Raw genomic sequence first — 20,220 nt, forward strand, 5'->3', positions numbered from 1 at the left:
TATTTTTGAATAAGCTCGTTTTACTACTGTTTAGCTAATTAGAAGGTGGTTGTTATTAAATTCAGATGGTTATTTAGTTGACATTTTAGTGATATCCAGTCATTTTTTTAATGACAAGTGATTGTTTGCATAGTGAATAAGTATGGATTTTGTAAAGACATGATCATAATGAACATAAAAAAGATATTTTTTTTAGTTTTAATAAAAATGTATGCAGGATATATCCAATGGACTTCAAAAGTCCATCAATTATATATTGATCCAACTACTAAACTTGTGAGAGGCTATAAACATCTTTGTCTGTAGGAGTGATTTTAAGTCTAATATGATGATTTCATAGTAACATCATCAAGGTTTTCTGTTTTGTACAAGTATTTGTGTATAAATTTAGGACATGCTCTGAAATATGTTAGCAATATTTCAGAGAATATTTATTGCAGAGAATGTTGTTGAGATGCATTATGGGAAATGTAAGATCTTTTTGGGAGTCACAATCAACATATACTGGCCTTTGCTGCATCTCTCTATTTTAAAATATATTCTTTGTGAGTCTCCTAGTTTATTCAAAGTGCTACTCATCTCTAATTTATTTTTAGATAACTAGTTTAAATTTAGTTTTATGCAGTAAAGTGCTTTTGAGGGGGTGGATGTGTGACACTGGTTCAATGGAAACAGTACTGTGTACCATTAGAGCCATAAAACCATTTAAAGTATTTCCCATCATTTCCAGGTGCACCTGATGAACCCTGAGAACGTCCCGAAGCCGTGCTGCGCCCCCACCAAGCTCCACGCCATTTCAGTGCTCTACTTCGACGACAACTCCAACGTCATCCTGAAGAAATACAAGAACATGGTGGTCCGAGCCTGCGGCTGCCACTGACCCCTTCGAGGACTGGTTTGTGAGGTTGACCTCAGGTAGACACCAGTTTCCTGCCGAAATCCTCAACCTGTGAGGAACGTCCACCCTGAAAGATCATTTACATGTTCTTCTTCTCCAGCAGCTCAAATCAAAATGTTCATCCATTAACAGATCTCAAACTAAGAGGGGACCATTGCAGAAATGATGCCGTATGGGTGTCATCTATAGGTAACCCTGTTCCAGAGTTGAGCCACTTTTTCTATTAGCTGTGGACTGGAGTCTTCCCTTCATGGGTCTGCAACTGAGTGAATGACTGTATGTGTGTGAGGGGAGGAGGGAGCGTTTGAGTTTGTATATTATGTGTTTATTGAAGTGTGTGTATGAATGCCTGAGAGGCTACTGCACCTTCTCCCTCGCTGAGAGGGCGGAGGCCAAACTGAACTGTTGTGGGACCAGTCAGAGTGCTGCTTTCTTTCCTCTCCGACACAAAAATACACGGAGGACTAGTTCTCACAAGAGGCTCAAATAATTACTGATGAACTTGTCTACAGCACATGACCCTGTGGGAGGATCAATGGTTTGAGTCAGACGGGAAAATACAAGCCTGGTTTTCTTTTCAGTGCAAATGTTGTTCACCCAAACAATCTAATAGTACCTGAATGATACATTGACGTCAGTACATTCATATTTCCTTCCTCTTTTCCTTCTGTATTTTCTTCTCAAGCCATATTTGCCTTCCCAAAATATAATATGGACTGAACCAAAGTGACCGCAGGCTATTTTAGCAGCGCACTGCTCCAAATATCCTCTCCATGTCAATATTTGCCAGGCTCGGGCTGAGCTGCGATTCACCAGGCTGGTTCAACATGATGCATGTTGCGGCTAAACTGATGTTTTTCTCCAAAGAAACGAAGAATACGGCCTTATCCCTCTGACATACCACAAATGGCCATTTCCATGTTGCTCCACTCGCAAAGTTAACAAACGCTTCCACCCCTGACAACCCATCAAGAGATCGTGGAAAAACATTTAGCGAGTCAAAAACAGCCAGCTTTCTGAAATTAGCCCTTTGCTTTTTCAACCCCAAGATGGAAGATTTGCGTCCAGTGGCATCTTCCCATCCGAAACATGTTACTGTGAGCTTTGGAAACTTCTAGAGAACATATTTTAATGAGAAACTAACACCAATAAGAATCAAAGTACCTTACGTGCCTAACCAATCATAAATTACAAAATATACCTCTGGTAAGCTGCTGTTTACATTTGTGATCATGTTTAGACTGTTTTTTGTAAATACTTGTACATTCTCAGCTTATTTATTGCACCTTTTATTAAAAAAAAGATAAATCACATACGTTATTAACAGAGACAGATGCAAGAACAAGATGAAAAATGCAAACTTATTTTTGAAAAAAATTTATTACGAAATCTCATGTTACAACTTGCCATTATTCACTCTTTTTGTACAAAATCTATGGGTGGTGCACAATCCACGACCCATGAAAAGGAAATAAAATACTTCCGTCACTGGAGTTCTTTCGACCATGTGCTATCCATAAAAACTTTTACTGACAAAAAAAAAACTGCTGTGTCTCTGTTTGTGTACCTGTGTTAGACGATAAATGGTGCCCTGCATCATGCGGAACATATGTTTCACATAACCTGGGTCAAAGAGCATTAGGGTGCAGTTTACTACACCGTGGTTGAAAAAAAAAATAACTGAACTTTAATTGACAAAACTGCAAATGCTATTCCACTAAGGTTAATGACTGATACGTGGACCTTTGAATCTCCAAAACACAAAAAACACAATGTCATGTCCAGGGTGGACTTGTGGTTTCAGTTAAATTTATCCAATTAGTGTGTACAGTCAAAATACCTAATTAAAACCAGATGACCTAAATGTTGCATCAGTTTTAGCAAACAAAGCTTCTCATTCTGAATCATTTTACTGATTAGTCAAAGTGAGTCGGCACCTGGTGTAGCTGGACTTTGATCACTCCAGCATCCATTATTCAGTCATATTCAAATTAACCTGACAAAACACAGCTTTCTGCTATCAGACAGTAAATCATCCAGATATATTTAGTGGGATCATAAAAATCTGACCCACAACAATCATAGATTCATCATCATGTGGTGGTAAATTGATGGTATTTTACTCCTGAAGACTGACCCAACCATCCAAATACTGGTTTATTGTTCCTCAAAACAACAAGGTTATTGGTTTTCTCCACATCTTTATATCATCTTGAGAATTTTGGAGCCTGTGTTAGCAATTATAAATAAAACTTTGGAGCATTTTGGGTGGAAATTTAGGAGGCAGAGATGCATTCACTGAAGGAACAAGATTAAATCCATCCAAGAGCAACATGCATGGCGGCAAGAGACAGTCATTATGCTCCATGGGAGATATCTAGGTAAGTAATATTTGTGTTGGCACTCCTACAACTTTTAGTAGTGAGTGAATAAAGTTAGTCTGGAGCCCTCCATACCAAGCTATAGCCATCCAACCTGAGCAAACTGCATTTGGTTGAGTTCTCTAAACAAAGGAAAAATTAAACAGAAGCAGTTCAGTAATAGAGAAATGGGGCAACATGGTCCAGGCCTGAGACTCTGAATGCTAGAGGAGGAAGAGAAGGACATCTGATTGAGATCACAGGAGTCATAATTCCTATCAGAACTCTTTACTTTTAAACAAGCAGAATCTGGTCATGATTGTTAAGAGAATAATGTCATGATTAGGCTCCTGTGATAACAATGGGGCCTCCATCACCACGTCTTCTAGTCTGAATGGGTGTTTCCCTGAGAGTTAAGTCTGATGAGCCATCGCTGGCGGGGATAATAAAGTACCTTCAACTTAACACTCAACTTCACACTGGGGTTCCACAACCTTTACAGCCGTTTGAGTGACAGTACAGTAACATTAATGGCTTACGATTTAACAACAGATCTCACGTTTAAAATTTGCATCGAAAAAAACTCAGAAACAGTAGATTTTTGTTAAACGGGGAGAAAGTTTAGTGCCACAGCGTAGTTTGGTAATTGTGCGAGGAGTTCTGGTTCTGATAGGTTGAGCAGTGCTTGTGGTTGTCAGACATATTCATTCGCAGACCCAACCAACACCATACGATCAGAGGACTTAAGGTTGGGCAACAGCAATGAGAAATACATTCACATTCCAAACACTAATGAGTTATTCTGTCTTTGAATACTGGATTGACTGCACCCTGCTTAAACAGCACCCGAGTGGAGAGAAAGATATAAAGAGGTTTGGCCACTGTAGGAGAGAGAATGGTGTCCTACTGGCCAGATATGCAGTGTGGGTGAGTGGAGTGGTGGAGTAGAGCGCCGACTTCCCTGCTTCTACAGCTCGTCTCTCGCCTGCCTCATCACAAAGTTGTGCAGACTCTCCATGTCCCGCCCACCGTGGTGCTCATCGCCCTGCTCACCTGCTTTGAAGATGATCAAGGTGGGGTAACCTCGTACCTGGAACAAAAAGGAACACCAGCAGGGGTTTTTATAGAATACAGATATTTTCAAAATTTATGTTACATTAACATTAAAATCTGATCAGTGGAGTTGTATCCATGAACCAAACAGCATCAAAAGACCGTTCTGATTTTCAGATATGTAGCTGAATAACAGACAACCACAGCCGCTATGATAGAGCTAGGCCTGCAGTCAGTTAAAGACAATGCTGGTCAACTGAAGTCATACCTACTTTTGAAGCAATCAATCGGTCATTAGAGGGGGAGGAAAAAAAACAAACTCCAGGCTCTCTCTAGACAAAGTCAATACAAGCCACAGGCCCTGAATGAACTCTACCTGCTAGCATTATTAGCCAATGAATAATAAATAAATATAAAAGCTAGTATTTTCAAATCGCTTTAACCAAGTTATTTTATAATGAAACAAGAAAAACACTCCGAGTGCAGTACTCCACCCAGGTTGTTCATTCTCCCATATTGCCAGAAATGCAGCATATATTTGTAGAAATGCAGCATTTTGTTTATTAGTTATTGATGATCAGAAATCATGGCAACATAGAATGTGGCCATATAATATAGATGAACCCACAAACAAAATGGCCTTGTGCTGAACACAGGTGTGTGTTATGCATGTATACGTTATGTACGGATACCAAATCGCGTGACCTAAATACGTAGCTGCTGGCGGGAATTGATGGGACTCAGAAACACCCCAACAATTTCATCCATTGTTCCTTGTATCATTTCCGATAAGTCCGCAGCAGTGGATTTGTAGAAGGATCACAATCATGTGATCGTCAGCAAGCAGCTGACGTAGTTTTCACTTGTCATAGTTACAGTGACGCTGTGCCGCTATCTTGCAATGATACAAATCTTTAACAAATCCATGGATCCAGACTATAAGCCGCATCACTGCCAAAATCTATTCGCTTGGTCCTTGTGTCATTTCTGACCAATTTTATCCAAATCCGTTGGTCAGTTTTTGAGTAATGTTGCACACAAACAAACATACGGCAATCGTCGAATAACTCTGCTGTGTTCCTTGGCGGAGTAATAACAGACTCACAGCAGATCGTAGCACACCTCCCCATATTCATATGATTTCTGAAAAAAGAACTACATCAACTGCTAATCTCTGCACAAGAACTTTTGTGGAATCTAATGCAGACAAGTTAGCTACTGTTTCAGATCTTCTACCATGTTGGTTGTTCAAAGGCAAACTACTGTTTGCAAAATTTACACTAGGCTTTTTGGCCGTCTGTTTAAACAAAATACAGCCACGCCAATGACTTCTTCAACGTGGAGTCAATTAGTGTGAAGCCAAATTTGAGTAAATTAGACCTAGCAGTCTACATTAGGCTGGGCAGGTTCAAAGTTTTGTAAATACAGGGGATGTTCACAGGTAGCCTGTTCCTCCTGCTGCCAAAAATTATAAATTAATCCAGCAGGGCTGTTGATGTAGTGCTTTCCTCTTTATGAAAGCAGCATCAGCCATTATTTTACAGTGAGAATATGGTAAGATGAGAGCATATCAACCAACCAACCAATCAGCACGTCCATCTGGAGAGTACAGCCAAGCATAAAACTAACTTCTAATGGCTGTGGAAGTTAAAAATCAGTCATGTTTATAGGTGTAAAGTTTTGGTTATTTCACTTATTTAATGTGATTGCACTCTTTCCCACTTAAAGACACATTTCAGGTGAATCTAAAACAAGATAAGAAGTCCATGTTTGTGTGTATTTTCACACTCTTTCCACCTAAAACCTCATCAACATTAGATAAAAGCTTTGGCTTTCATCTCAGTAATATTACTCCACATAAACTCAAAGCTGAAACTGTGTCTGCACCAACATTCTTTTAGCCACAACAGTGCACAGTCTGCTTTCAGTCCGTAGCATCTAATTAAAGTACATGACAGTTTGAATATTTTATGGCACTAAGATAAACCACCATCCTAGTTTTATTACATCCAGTATAACACTTAATCTTGCAGAAATAAAAAGATGACAGAAGATCATTTTAGAGAAAGAAAGAGAGTCAGAGTGCAACATGTCTGGTTTACAGAAACGAGGTGGTGGATTGTGCAACGTGTGGATGACATCCAGATATACTTACAGAGTATTTGTTGCAGAGTGAGCGCTCAACAGTGCAGTCCACTTTGGCAATCTTAACATCAGTGAGGCCAGGAAACTCCTTCTTGGAAAGATCATCCCATGTTGGAGCGAGATTCTTACAGTGACCACACCTGAACAAAGGAATAACAGAAGAGTTACATCACTTTCTCTGACTGGTGGATTCTTAGGAGAAGGTATTGTCAGCATTTGAAACAACTTTATTAAACATATTTCAAATGAGAAGTGCTAAAACAATTTTTCTGCGGAAGACAACACTTACTTGATACTTGAATTAAATTCTCTCGAGTGCACATAAAAAAAATGCACAATTGTTTCAGGCTTTTTAAACATCTAAACAGTTATTCGTCACATGTTCCAATAAAAATGATCTCACCAGGGAGCGTAGAATTTGATGAAGGTGATGCCCTTGGCTACTGCCTCATCAAAGTTGGTCTCAGTCAGGATCAACACGCTGGACTGCAGAGACAACAGGAATGTAAAAATTGACTTGTATGCAATTACATCTACCCTGACCATGAGTGTTCATTTTACACTAGAAAGAGTTTGCAAAGTTTATGGCCCCCAATGATGCCTACATCATCTTGTTAAAAAAAAAAAAAAACTGTGACAGAGTTTACCAGGACAGTCACAGTGGAACACCAGCCAAGATCAACAGAGAAACAGAAGGTTGATAGCTGCTGGGACGCAGTGAGTCAGCTGTGCAAATACATGCGTGAAGTTCTGATATCAGTCAGTGGATTGAAGTTTACCTTACCAAACAAGAAACGCACTCAGAGAGCGCAGTAATCCACCAAGACTGCTCAAACGGTTTAGCATTTCCAACGGCTGAAATCTTGAAAAACTTTGTGGCAGAAATCACAGCACCACAGAATGTGGCCATTTAATATAATTCAATTCAATTTTATTTTATTTATATAGCACCAATAACAGTCAAATTGTCTCAAGACGCTTTACAGAATCCATATGCCTTACCCCCAGAGCAAGCCAAAAGGCAACAGTGGCAAGGAAAACACCCTTTTAAAAGGGAAAAAAACCTCGCGCAGAACCCGGCTCTTTATGTGGGGGGACCCATCTGCCTGCTGGCCGGGCGGGTTGAGAGGGACAGAAGCGGTAGAGAGGTAGAGGTAGAGGGGTCGAGGTAGAGAGATAGAGGTAGAGGGGTAGAGGTAGAGAGGTGTGTGTGTGTGTGTGTGTGTGTGTGTGTGTGTGTGTGTGTGTGTGTGTGTGTGTGTGTGTGGTGGGGGGGGCAAAGACCATAAAACACACAAGTTCATACATGCATGATAAGACAGATGATACATGCAAAGTACAACTGACATGAAAACTGATTATAGTTTACTGCTATGGTGTACGGCTCTGGCATTAAATATACTACATATATAGCTGGTGGTCCCACAGATTTGTTTTATGTGTGAGTTAAAGGACATGCCCTGGTCAAAGATAACTCCGAGGTTCCTCACAGTAGTACTGGAGGCCAATTTAATGCCATCCAGAGTAACTATATGCTTTGAAAGCAATTTTCTAAGATGTTTGGGGCCAAATACAATGACTTCAGTCTTGTCTGAATTTAGTAGTAGGAAATTATAGGTCATCCAGGTCTTTATGTCCTTAAGACAATCTTGCAGTCTGGCTAGCTGATTAGTTTCATCTGGCTTCATAGATAAATATAACTGAGTGTCGTCAGCATAACAATGAAAATTAATACAGTGCTTCCTAATAATATTGCCAAATGGAAGCATGTATAATGTGAACAGTATTGGTCCTAAGACAGAACCCTAAGGAACTCCATGATTAACCCTAGTGTGCTCAGAAGGGTCATTGCTGACATGCACAAACTGGAACCTGTCTGATAAGTAGGATTTAAACCAGTCCAGTGCTGTCCCTTTAATGCCAATACAATGTTCCAGTCATTGTAATAAAAGTTTGTGGTCGATTGTATCGAATGCCGCACTAAGGTCCAACAAAATAAGTATAGAGACCAGTCCACTGTCTGACGCTATGAGAAGGTCATTAGTAACTTTCACCAGAGCTGTTTCTGTGGTATGATGCACTCTGAAGCCTGACTGAAACTCTTCAAACAAGTTATTCCTTTGTAAATGTTCACATAATTGATTTGCAACTGTTCTTTCCAGAATTTTAGAGAGAAATGGGAGGTTGGAAATTGGTCTATAGTTGGCTAAAACATCTGGATCTAGTGGGCTTTTTAAGTAAAGGTTTGATTACAGCAACCTTAAAAGCCTGTGGTACATAGCCTGTTACTAGAGAGAGATTAATCAGATCTAACACTGAGGAATTAATTAAAGGTAAAGCCTCCTTGAACAGTCTAGTTGGGATAGGATCTAAAAGACATGTCGATGGTTTGGATGTAGTTTTGTGCTCTTTTTTTGTGTACACAGATCAGCCACAACTTTAAAAACCACTTGCGACATTGTTAACAGTAATACTATGTGTGCATGTAGGAAATTGTGTGTTGTATGGTCCTTGGTCCTTGATAATATGCCTCTTTAGTTTGTATCCAGTTATTTTGTTGCTTGATTGAATAGCCCATGTGGTGGCCTCTTTTATTTCTAAAATATTGTAAATAAACCTTTGGTAATTTGTCTAAGAACTTGTTCATTGTTTTTGGGAACTGGGAAAATATTCCACCTTTTTTTGTTCAACAAACATTATGCTACGCACCTTCCCCCTAGACGGTTGCGTAACAGTAATACTGTGTGTGCATGTATGAAATTGTGTGTTTTATGGTCCTTGGTCATTGAACCCCCCCACCCCCCACCCCTTCTGTCCCTCTCAACCCGCACGGCCAGCAGGCAGATGGGTCCCCCCACATAAAGAGCCGGGTTCTGCTCGAGGTTTTTTCCCTGTTAAAAGGGTGTTTTTCCCTTGCCACTGTCGCCTTTTGGCTTGCTGGGGGTCTTCAAAACTCAGAAATTTTGACAGATTTAAAATCCTACCTTTCCCACCTGAGTGACACCGCCATAAATGATATTTACACTTTAATCAATAATCACCTGTCATTATTTTCAGACACTCCCTCCCCCACTACTGTTCTGTCCCATGACATTGATGCCGGTGATCATGCACCCATTAAACAACATGCCTACCGTGTGAATCCCACTAAACGCGATCTGTTTCAGCAGGAGGTAGCTTACCTGCTGGAAAATGGCTTGGCAGTCCCTAGCTCCAGCGCGTGGAGCTCTCCGTGCTTGCTCATGCCGAAGCCAGACAAAACCCCTCGTTTCTGCACTGACTTCAGAAAAGTTAATTCAGTAACAAAGCCTGACTCCTACCCTCTGCCCAGGATGGAGGACTGTGTTGACCGTGTTGGTTCGGCCAAATTCGTGACGAAATTAGATTTGCTGAAGGGCTATTGGCAGGTCCCTTTAACTCCCCGTGCCTCTGAGATCTCTGCTTTCGTTACTCCCGACAGTTTCCTGCAGTATACAGTCATGCCCTTTGGTCTGCGGAATGCTCCTGCCACCTTTCAGCAGCTCATGCATAAAGTTCTGACTGGTGTTCGTAACTGTGAAGTTTATTTAGATGATGTTGTTGTTTACTCTAACACGTGGCATGAGCATGTGAAAGCTCTTCGTGTTATCTTTGACAGACTGCAGAAAGCGTCCCTCACCCTCAATCTGGCCAAATGTGAATTCGGTAGGGCCACCGTTACGTATTTAGGTAAGGAGGTAGGTCAGGGACAGGCGCGCGCTCTCTCCTCAAAAATCCAGGCCATCATTGATTATCCCGTGCCTCAAACCCGGCGCCAGCTCTGTCGTTTTCTCGGAATGGCAGGTTATTACCGAGGTTCTTGTAGGAATTTTGCTGACGTTGTTGCTCCTCTGACTAGCCTGACCAGTGTCTCTCGGCCATTCGTCTGGTCTTCAGCATGCCAGAAATCATTTGAGTCCGCTAAAGCGCTCCTCTGCAGCATACCTGTCCTCTCTGCTCCTGACTTCTCGCGCCCCTTCAAGCTGGAGGTCGACGCCAGCGCGCGTGGTGCTGGTGCGGTGCTGCTGCAGGAGGATGAAAGTGGTGCTGACCATCCTGTTGCATACTTTTCAAAAAAATTCAACAGACACCAACTCCAGTATAGCACCATTGAGCAGGAGGCACTATCATTGTTACTCGCCCTGCAACATTTTGAAGTATATGTTGGGTCTAGCGTGCTGCCCGTTCTGGTCTTTACTGACCATAATCCCCTCGTATTCCTGGCACAGATGGGTAACAAAAACCGCAGGCTGATGAGATGGTCACTGCTAGTGCAAGAATTTAATATTGAAATCCACCATAAGAAAGGAAATGAAAACGTGTTAGCTGATGCTCTGTCCCATGTGCATCTCCCTCCCTGAGAGAACAAACATTATGGGGGAAATGTTTGGGTTTTTTTTTTTTTAGGTATGGGGGTCGGTCACTAGCATAACCATCTGGGAGTGTCTGATGCCTTTGCTACCATCTATAGAAGAGATGGCCTTACGGCCTTACGGCTGTGGCCGTATTTTGGTAATATTGTGTTTGTAGTTTTGAACCGTTTTGTTGTCTGGGAGTGGGTGTTTTGTGTTTGTGAGCCTCTCTGACAGCAGCACCCTCTGTTTTTCCCAGACTCCAACCTTTGGCTTGATACTCGTGTTTTTTTGGTAGTTTAAGATACATGTGGTTTTTGTTTGTTAGACCTAGGTTTCTTTTTGTAGTAGTTGTGGTTTTGTTGGATAGGATCTTTCGTTTGAGTGCTAATATGCCTCTTTAGTTTGTATCCAGTTATTTTGTTGCTTGATTGAATAGCCCATGTGGTGGCCTCTTTTATTTCTAAAATATTGTAAATAAACCTTTGGTAATTTGTCTAAGAACTTGTTCATTGTTTTTGGGAACTGGGAAAATATTCCACCTTTTTTTGTTCAACAAACATTATGCTACGCACCTTCCCCCTAGACGGTTGCGTAACAGTAATACTGTGTGTGCATGTATGAAATTGTGTGTTTTATGGTCCTTGGTCCTTGAACCCCCCCACCCCCCACCCCTTCTGTCCCTCTCAACCCGCACGGCCAGCAGGCAGATGGGTCCCCCCACATAAAGAGCCGGGTTCTGCTCGAGGTTTTTTTTCCCTGTTAAAAGGGTGTTTTTTCCTTGCCACTGTCGCCTTTTGGCTTGCTCTGGGGGTCAGGCATATGGGTTCTGTAAAGTGTCTTGAGACAATTTGACTGTAATTGGCCCTATATAAATAAAATTGCTTTGAATTGAATTGATATCGTTTCTGTAGTGCATCTACCTTTTCTTCCTCTTTGGCTGGCTCATCAGTGGGGATCTCATTTGCTTTTTGTTCTTCATTTGGTTCCTGACCTTGCTCTTTAGTGAGTGCAGTCTTCAGCTGACTGTCCACAAAGTCTTTGAAAGAGTCCAGGTCTCTTTTTCCTTTGTACTGTTCTGTCTAAAGATATTTTAAAAAGACAAAAATAAATGTTAATACAACAATGCAAGAAATACAACTGCACGGAGCATTTGAAATTTTTTAAGATAGTGAAGAAGTAACCTGGATGACTGAGGTTTCTTCAGGAAAACATTGTATTTAGGAACTACAGACACTTTTGGACACCAACAACATGAAGCAAAGTCAGATGCTATGTGCCTTGTTTTTACTGATCATTATCAGTCATAGCTTTACTCCACCGGGAATCAATAGAAATATCAGCTCTTAGCTGTTGTGACTGACATGCCTATGTTTTTTAGTACATAGTTTATGCATTTAACTATTTTGAGCATCCAGGTATGATGTAATTTAATAGAGGTCTGCAGTAAATCTAAGAACGTGTCAAGGAGAAAAAACATGACAGCCACAGTGACAGCAGGTCAGATGCAGTCATGTTTGTGGGCAAGAAGCAAGTCAAAACATCAGGCATGCCAAGTTCATCTGGGTAACTGCTACTCCTTACCTTCTGTCCATTGTAGAAGAAGAGCAGTGTGGGATATCCTCTCACACCATTCTCAGAGCACACCTCATAGTGCTGTGTACAGTCCACCTAAGTCACAAATACATGAAGATGTGTCATTAACATAATATGAAACATTAACCCTGATGAGCATTTGCTTAATAACCACATATGCAAACAAGTAAGATCAGGATCCTCTTCTGCCTGACAGATATCAGGAACTTGATGGTGTAAAGAGGGGAGAAAATGGAGCACTGGAGCTGTACTACACAGCAATATGAGTGTCTGCGATCGAAAGTGTGACACAAGGAACGCCTGATTTGTAGGGAATAAAGAGAAAAATGTAAACTTTTTAAAAACAAAGACAGAGAGAATGCGGCTATCGTGGTCATATCTCAGTATCTGTTCTTCTGTTTCAGCACCTCATTATAGCGAATAGGTTTATGAATGTGTCCACAATCTAAAGGACGTACCTTTCCTATCTTTACGGTGTCAGAGTGTTCAAAGGTGGTGGCCAGCTGTTCCCAGGTAGGAGCCATGGCTTTGCAGTGGCCACACCAGGGTGCAAAGAATTTCACAAAGTGGGCGCCTGAAGCAGGAGGAGAAAAGCCATATAAGAAAAAGAAACCACAGGGAAACAGAAAGATTTTACAAATGAAAAAACACAAAAAATGCAGAAAATAAAACACCTTCCAGTTTACACAAATCTACGAAATAACTGAAGCTGAATTATTTTGGTTAATATACAAAGCTGATTACATTATAAGCTCAGTATAGCTAGCTGTAAATGAAAATACACACCTCCTACAGGTTATACATAAGCAATTACACAATGTTTATTGCAGCTCTGTTGCCAAGATGTGAAGGTGTGACCTATAAACACTGTTTTAAAAATGCCTATGTCATATCCTGCCTTTTTTCGTCTCCAAACCACAAATCATTTATTTTTCTTCAAAACATTCAACTTCAGTGGAGCTTTAGAGCCGTAATTTCAACTACACAACTATCGTGCGTATTTTTGCAATCGCTGCCTGAAAAGCCAGAAACGTGAGGTGACAGGAGACGAAGGTTACACAGGCGGTTCTTGTTGATTGACGCTGCGGATCGTGGCTCAGGTACTCATGTTGAAATGGCAGTTATGTAAATGAAGGCAATGAAGTGTTTCCATTCTCTAATGAGGAATCCAGAAACACTACTTAGAGTGGCTGAAAACTGAAAGTACATGTGAAAATTTAGACACAACAGAAACAATTTATCCGTTACAGCAGGATGCAGCTGCACAAACAAGATGGGGTTAGCTATTAATTTGCATAAGTTTGCTGCCATTTAATGAAGCATCGACCAGGATATCTTCAACAAGACGTTTACCTTTAGCTATGTGGGTCTTAAAGTTGAGGGCAGTGAGTTCATGCATGCCCTGCTTGGGTTCTGGGGCTTTCGGGGGCTCTAGTTCGGTCTCTGGTTCCTGGAGGGTGGAAAACAACAAACATGAGCATGATTCTCGCATTCATCACCAGTTTGCAGATTTCAGGCGACACCACTCACCGAAGGCTCCTCCTGAAGTGTCTTCAGCATCCAGGTCTCCAGAGCCTCCAGAGATCTGGCGCCCTGGTATTTAACTGCTTCCTGGTTTGGCTTAAACAACTTCAGCCTACACATGACACAGAAAATGTTTGGATTTGCATGAGTTGGCAGATAGTAGTCGAGTTTAAATGCATCATCAGTCCAGACTCAAAGGGACAAGTGAAGTCTAGTTGCAAAAAGTGTCATTCTGTTAATCATTATCCAGTCACTGTTGTGTTTGCAGACACAGTATGCAGTCAGCAAAATCCACAATTTAAGAGGCTGTCATAAAGATAATGGAAAAACATTCAACTAAATGGAGGTCAATGTGTTACTTCTGTCAATCGGTGATTAAAAAGACTGTTTACCTCTACTTTTAAGAGGTGTTTTAGCCAAAATGCTACACCTACTGCATTGTTTTATATTAACAGTGAATGGCTAGGCTGCCAATAAACTTGATAAGCCACACAAATAAGATCTGGTGTGACTCTAGCACTTACGTGGGGTATCCTCTAACACTGTGGATATTGGAGCAGAACTTGGTGTCCTGGACGCAGTCTACTTTTACCACGTAGACAGGGGGCTCATCCATGCTGTTGTATTTGTCTGCCAATTCATTCCATGTTGGCTGTAATCTCTGACAATGGCCGCACCTGGACACAACAGGGGTGAATAATGAGTATACAATAGAAGTTAATCGTTAAGCTTTTACACATTTTGGTCTGTGTTATGATTCTTGTTCAAAGCCATCACCTGCATGCAAAATCTCTGAAGTGACAATACTTATAATGGAGATGTGAAACAATGCCAATTCATGCTTTCCACATAATATAAAGTTCGTCCTCTGCCCCAGGAATGCAAGGGACTGAATGGAGAACAGCCTAAAATTTGTGGCTGCGAAGGCTGCACATGATGTTTTGAAGAGTGGCTAGTCAAGGAGATTTGTTTTTAACTATACAGTAGTTGCTGCTGGACTTTGGAGGTACTTTAATTTGTACACTGCAAGTTCGAAAATCTCCAGGAATTCCCTGCTGTGTCCATCCACTGTGCCTGGGACAGGAAGGTACAGACTCCAGATGTAAGTTATTCCATAGTGCTCAGAAAAATTTAACAAAATACTATCAAAATCGCAGTATAGCCAAGAACTGCAGCTTCTTTAAGAAAAAGGTAAAATGTTTCACAATACACCATAATGAATGAAGCATTGTGGTGCTGCATAGATGCCCCTACCAGTCATATTCTCCAGATGCAGAGTAAAGACCACAGCAATAATCACATCATTATTTTTATGTTCTTTTTCAGTGGAAATGGAATGGAAAAAATTACTATTCCCACGAAAATCATGACTCATATTGCAATTAACCATCAAAGTAACTGCATTATGTTTTTTTTTTCTAATCTATTATTCTGCCTTACTTGGCAGAAATCAAAGTCCAAACTGTAATTTGCTGCTATGTTTCAGAAACATCTACAGGAACCCTGTGTGTTATTTTCTGTTCGATGTAAGGAGTAAAGTAAGACATAGCTGGCCGATATGTAGTTATTGTAGTATGACTGGAGCCGTGCACCCACATCCGTCAGCCCACACTGATGAGGAAACCAAGACTTGACCTTTACAGCCCACAGAATGAAGATGATGCAAACGTTTATATATTTATTGTGGATTATCTGGGACATCGTATTCTTAGAAATACAACGATGCAGATGGTGACATAACTCTGAAACTTCTCGACTTTCCCCTGAATAAGCACTATGAATTATAAGGGAGTGTGCTTTGTACTTTTAAGTTTAGACATAGTTATTTAATAATAATAATAATACTAACAATAATAATGGATTAGATTTTTCTATTAACGCATACTCAAAGCACGTACAATGGATTCACTCACACATTCTCACTCTGGTGGTGGTAAACTACATTTGTAGCCACAGCTGCCCTGGGGCAGACCGACGGAAGCGTGGCTGCCAATCCACGCCTACGGCCCCTCCGACCACCACCAACATTCATACGTATTCATTCACCAGTGTGAGTAGCTGCACGGGAGGCAAGGTGGGTGAAGTGTCTTGCCCAAGGACACAACAGCACATGACTAGGACAGGGCTGGAACCGAACCGCCGACCCTTCGATCATTGGACGACCCGCTCTACCACGTGCCTTTCTAGCACTGAAAGGCACATGGAACTTCAGTTTTATGTAATAGCTCCTTAACAATTCTGAATAGTCTTCACTTAAGAATACAGTCACAAAAGATGTGAATGCATGTCTGTGAGATGTCAGAAATCTGAGCTGAATCCTTTTTCTGTTAGTGCTTTGTTGCAGTAAAAGGGTTTTTAGGACAAAATTTGATGGCAGGCAGAAACACAAAAGTGCATAGACTATATCCAGAACACCAGTGTGCGTATGAGACAAAGGACTGGTGCTAGATATCCCTGTGGGAGATACTGACACTGTAGAGGTCTGCCTTAGACAAAACAAAGAGCTGAACTTATGATCTTATCTTCACATACAACCTGTCTTCATCTCCAGTTCCCCGTTCTCACTGTGCCTCACACTGCATAGCGATCAAACAGAATAACTCATCTTTTTATGCTAAATTATTGAGAATTATCAAGGCCCTCTGAGGGTCCGTGAACCCCAGTTCTGAAACCACTGACGTAACATTAGTCAATCAGTGCGTGCCACGTAAGCACAGCTCCCCAAACTACAACTTTGAACTGTGATTGCATATTTCTGCTCAAATTGTGCATACGAATACCGCCACTAAATGCATTTAAATGCCAAACTACAACGTCCAGTGGTAATTAGGAAGTTTTAAAGTACATGTCAGCAGCCAGCGAGCATTAACAGCATTAGCATGGAGGCCCGTAAGGAAAGAGTTCTAAGCTGCATTTTGCTAGTTAGCGGCTACGCTAACGGCGCCGGTTCACTAAGTGGATGTAGCCAAGCAGCTAGCGTGCTAACTAGCCTGCTTGCTAACTTGCCGGTTAGCTTTAATGCCGCTTTAACGTGAAAGTTCTGCCGTTTTCTGCGTTCGTGGGGGATATTAAATGAACAAAAATGTTACCGACCGTTAATTTACTTCACGTCGTGTGGAAAAAAAACTTGGTAACTGTTCACTTACCATGGGGCGTAAAACATGACAAAGTGGGGTGCAGTGGGCACCGCCTCGTTGAACATCTCCACAGTGTACGTGTGCTCGGCGTGCTCATCTTCTTCTGCATCGTCTACGCAAAACACGCCGGCGAACAGCAGCGACAAATAAATAAGACACAACGTAAAGGGTTTGCAGTGCAGTGCCGGAGCCATGGTGAGTCTCTGTCGGTGAACAGTGTTCCTGCTGGTGTGAAACGAGCGACTTTGGACGAGCACGCCCCCCCTCTGGCAGGCTCCGTGTGAAGGAATGTGGACTGTGGATGGGACGCTGCAGGACGGAGATCAGTGCAGATGGACCGAGGAGATGCAAGAGCGGTGTCGTGTAGATCTGTGGCAGCCCGCAAGCGCGTTGCAACTCAGACAGGTTCAAACAAGTGCCACTCTTTGAAGACTTGGGAAAGCCTGTCTGGTACAACTGGAGGGGAAGGAGTGCATAAACAAATCTCACTGAACTAAAGCAAATGTGGTACATTATTCCTACAGTAGTGTATGAATGACTGAATGACTCCACTTCATTCAGTTGCTCAAGAATGGAATTAAAAAGTTAGAAATCATTGAGCATCCTCCCCCTTTAAGCATTAAACACTTCATTTTCTGCCTTCTGGTGACTTTTATGCACCAGTTTGTGATTTTCTGCATCAATTTATTACTCCGCCCAGGAACGCAGCGGAGTTATCTGTCTGTTATTGCATCTGTGCGCAACATTACTCAAAAACGGATTGACGGATTTGGATGAAATTCTCAGGGAAGGTCAGAAATGACACAAGGACCACCTCATTAGATTTATAAGCCACAGTGATGCGGCTTGTAGTCTGGATCCACGGATTTGTTAAACATTTCTGGGTCATTGCAAGATACCAACACGGTGTCACTGTAACTATAACTACAAGTGAACGCTAAGTCAGCTGCCTGCTGTAGATCACATGATTGCGATCCTACTACAAATCCACTGCTGCGGATTTATTGGGACTTATCCATTGGAAATGATACAAGGATCAATTGATTAAATTGTGGGGGTGTTACAGAGTCCCATCAATTCCCGCCGCCCCCTACAAATTTTGGTTACATGATTTGGTATCTGTACATAACATACACATGCAAAACACACGCCTGTACTCAGTGCAAGGTCATTTTGTTTGTGGATACATCTATATTAAACAGCCACATTCTATTATACTGTGGTTTGCGATCATCAATAACTAATAAACAAATGCTGCATTTCTGACAATGCCATATGGGTGCTTGAACAGCCTTGGTGGAGTACTCTCTGAGTGCTTTTCTTGTACTTGACATCATTGTTAATGTAAAGGAAACACAAAGTCATACACATACTACAGTAAGGCTCTCAGGTGTTCTGTACTGCTTTCAAATATTTATTGTCATGTAGATTCATTTTTTCTCATTTTATACAATCCTTGCTGCAGCACAAATATAGCCATGATTTACTCCTATGTCCTCTTTTGTGTCTTTTGATTGAGGAAGCAGCCCCTTTAAATGTCTGACCCATTCGGTCAGTACATTTATTTATCTGGATTCATTTATAGCGCCCTGGATTTTAATAGCTAGCATATAATTAAGCAAGATTAATTTTCATGCTCAAAACTTTTCTGTACATTTGAAACTATTATTATAGTTTCTTTCTAGTTTATTGGAGGATGGGACATATGCACGTTCTAAATATTCAGGGGGATATAAGCAAAATCTCCCCCTATACATCTATCACGTATACATTTAATCTACAAGCTTAAAAATAAAAGTTGTGCTGAAATACTTTGATGTATTTTTTTATATACAGAGGAGTAATTGTGCCAAAATGTTTATATAGTTATAAAATATTCATTTTATAGTGTCTTGGTTGTTTGCAGCTTCTCATTTAGTGTCACTCACTTCGGTAGGAAAATCTGATGAGGGATTTAGATCTTCAGAAAGACCTGGAAAAAAATATACATACATCTTTTTAAAAAAAAAATCTTAAAGTTCTATGATCATCAGCATCCTTTATACTGCAAGCTAAAGATGGATATTTACATCATCAAGTAAATTTTCCAATCATCAACCCCCTTATTTCTAAAACAGCAACTGCACATAAGAATGAAGTCATTTAGTTAGATTACTGTAATATATAGTGTGAAAGGCTGAATACAAGTTTAAAAAACATTATTACTTTTATAATTACTACAGATGTAGCAAGAAAAGCACTCAGAGACCACAGCACTCCTCCAAGGCTGCTCAGCAGTTGTAAATCTTTAACAAATCCGTGGATCCAGACTATAAGCTGCATCACTGCCAAAATCAGGTGGTCCTTGTGTCATTTCTGACCTTCCCTGAAAATTTCATCCAAATCCATTAATCCGCTTTTGAGTAATGTTGCACACAGACAGACAAACCAACGCCAATCGCCACATAATTCCACCGAGGCTCCTTGTCCTTGGCGGAGTAATTATGAAAAACACAATAACATACACTGATTACCCACAACATTACAAATTTATCTCGTCACAATGTAATTTTTTGTTGGGAAATCTTGAGTCTCTGTTTGGATGCTCAAGGCTCAGGGAACATGACAACGAACCCAAGTTGTTGACATGACCTCCAAATGCAACAAGTCCCAATCTGATCAAGCATCTGTGTAGGAACAACTCTGATCCATGGAGACCCAATCCTGTAACCTAAAGGACCCAAAGATTCTGCAACTATTGTCACTGTTCCAGATATTACAGGAAACCCTCGTGTTCATGGCCTGATGGGTCAGAGCTGTTTTAGTGTCACAACATGTGCCTGATGCTCTTAATGTGACTGGTTGGTGTAGTTTATTCACATGGTGCTGTCACAGCAAAGAAATAGCATGAGTTTGTCATCTAAATCTAAATAACTGCTGTTAATGAATGCAAAAATCTTACAGTCAGGGCTGGTAAATTTTAAACCAAATACCTGCAACCCCATTTGCAATACAGGTTATTGTATGTAAACTTTTATAGATGGTTGGGTCTTACTCAGCTAACACCACATTCAAAATAATGAATATGAAGCTAAAATTCTAAATGTGAAATATGTGAGATGAAAGTCAATGAAGTCATCCAGAAGAATTTAATTGGG

At 41.0% G+C, this 20,220-nt stretch overlaps 2 protein-coding genes across 2 annotated transcripts in view; one reads left to right on the forward strand and one right to left on the reverse strand.

Moving 5' to 3' along the window:
• bmp6 (bone morphogenetic protein 6) overlaps window positions 1-2,391 on the forward strand; it is a 59,947-nt gene extending 57,556 nt beyond the window's left edge. The window contains exon 7 of the mRNA XM_023299867.3: window positions 731-2,391. Coding sequence (XP_023155635.1) covers window positions 731-880 — 150 coding nt within the window. The 3' untranslated portion in view covers window positions 881-2,391. The remainder of the gene's footprint in view (window positions 1-730) is intronic.
• txndc5 (thioredoxin domain containing 5) lies at window positions 2,260-17,471 on the reverse strand. Its single transcript, XM_023299868.3, has 10 exons — window positions 17,093-17,471; window positions 14,471-14,623; window positions 13,953-14,058; window positions 13,776-13,872; window positions 12,881-12,996; window positions 12,411-12,497; window positions 11,750-11,908; window positions 6,860-6,942; window positions 6,467-6,596; window positions 2,260-4,348 (listed from the first exon to the last, which is right to left on the reverse strand). The coding sequence occupies exons 1-10, from the start codon at window positions 17,275-17,277 to the stop codon at window positions 4,226-4,228; spliced, it is 1,239 nt and encodes a 412-aa protein (XP_023155636.1). The 5' UTR covers window positions 17,278-17,471; the 3' UTR covers window positions 2,260-4,225.
• Window positions 17,472-20,220: the final 2,749 nt, after the last annotated feature.

This window comes from Amphiprion ocellaris, chromosome 22 (assembly GCF_022539595.1).
Source record: "Amphiprion ocellaris isolate individual 3 ecotype Okinawa chromosome 22, ASM2253959v1, whole genome shotgun sequence".
Lineage (NCBI taxonomy): Eukaryota > Metazoa > Chordata > Actinopteri > Pomacentridae > Amphiprion > Amphiprion ocellaris.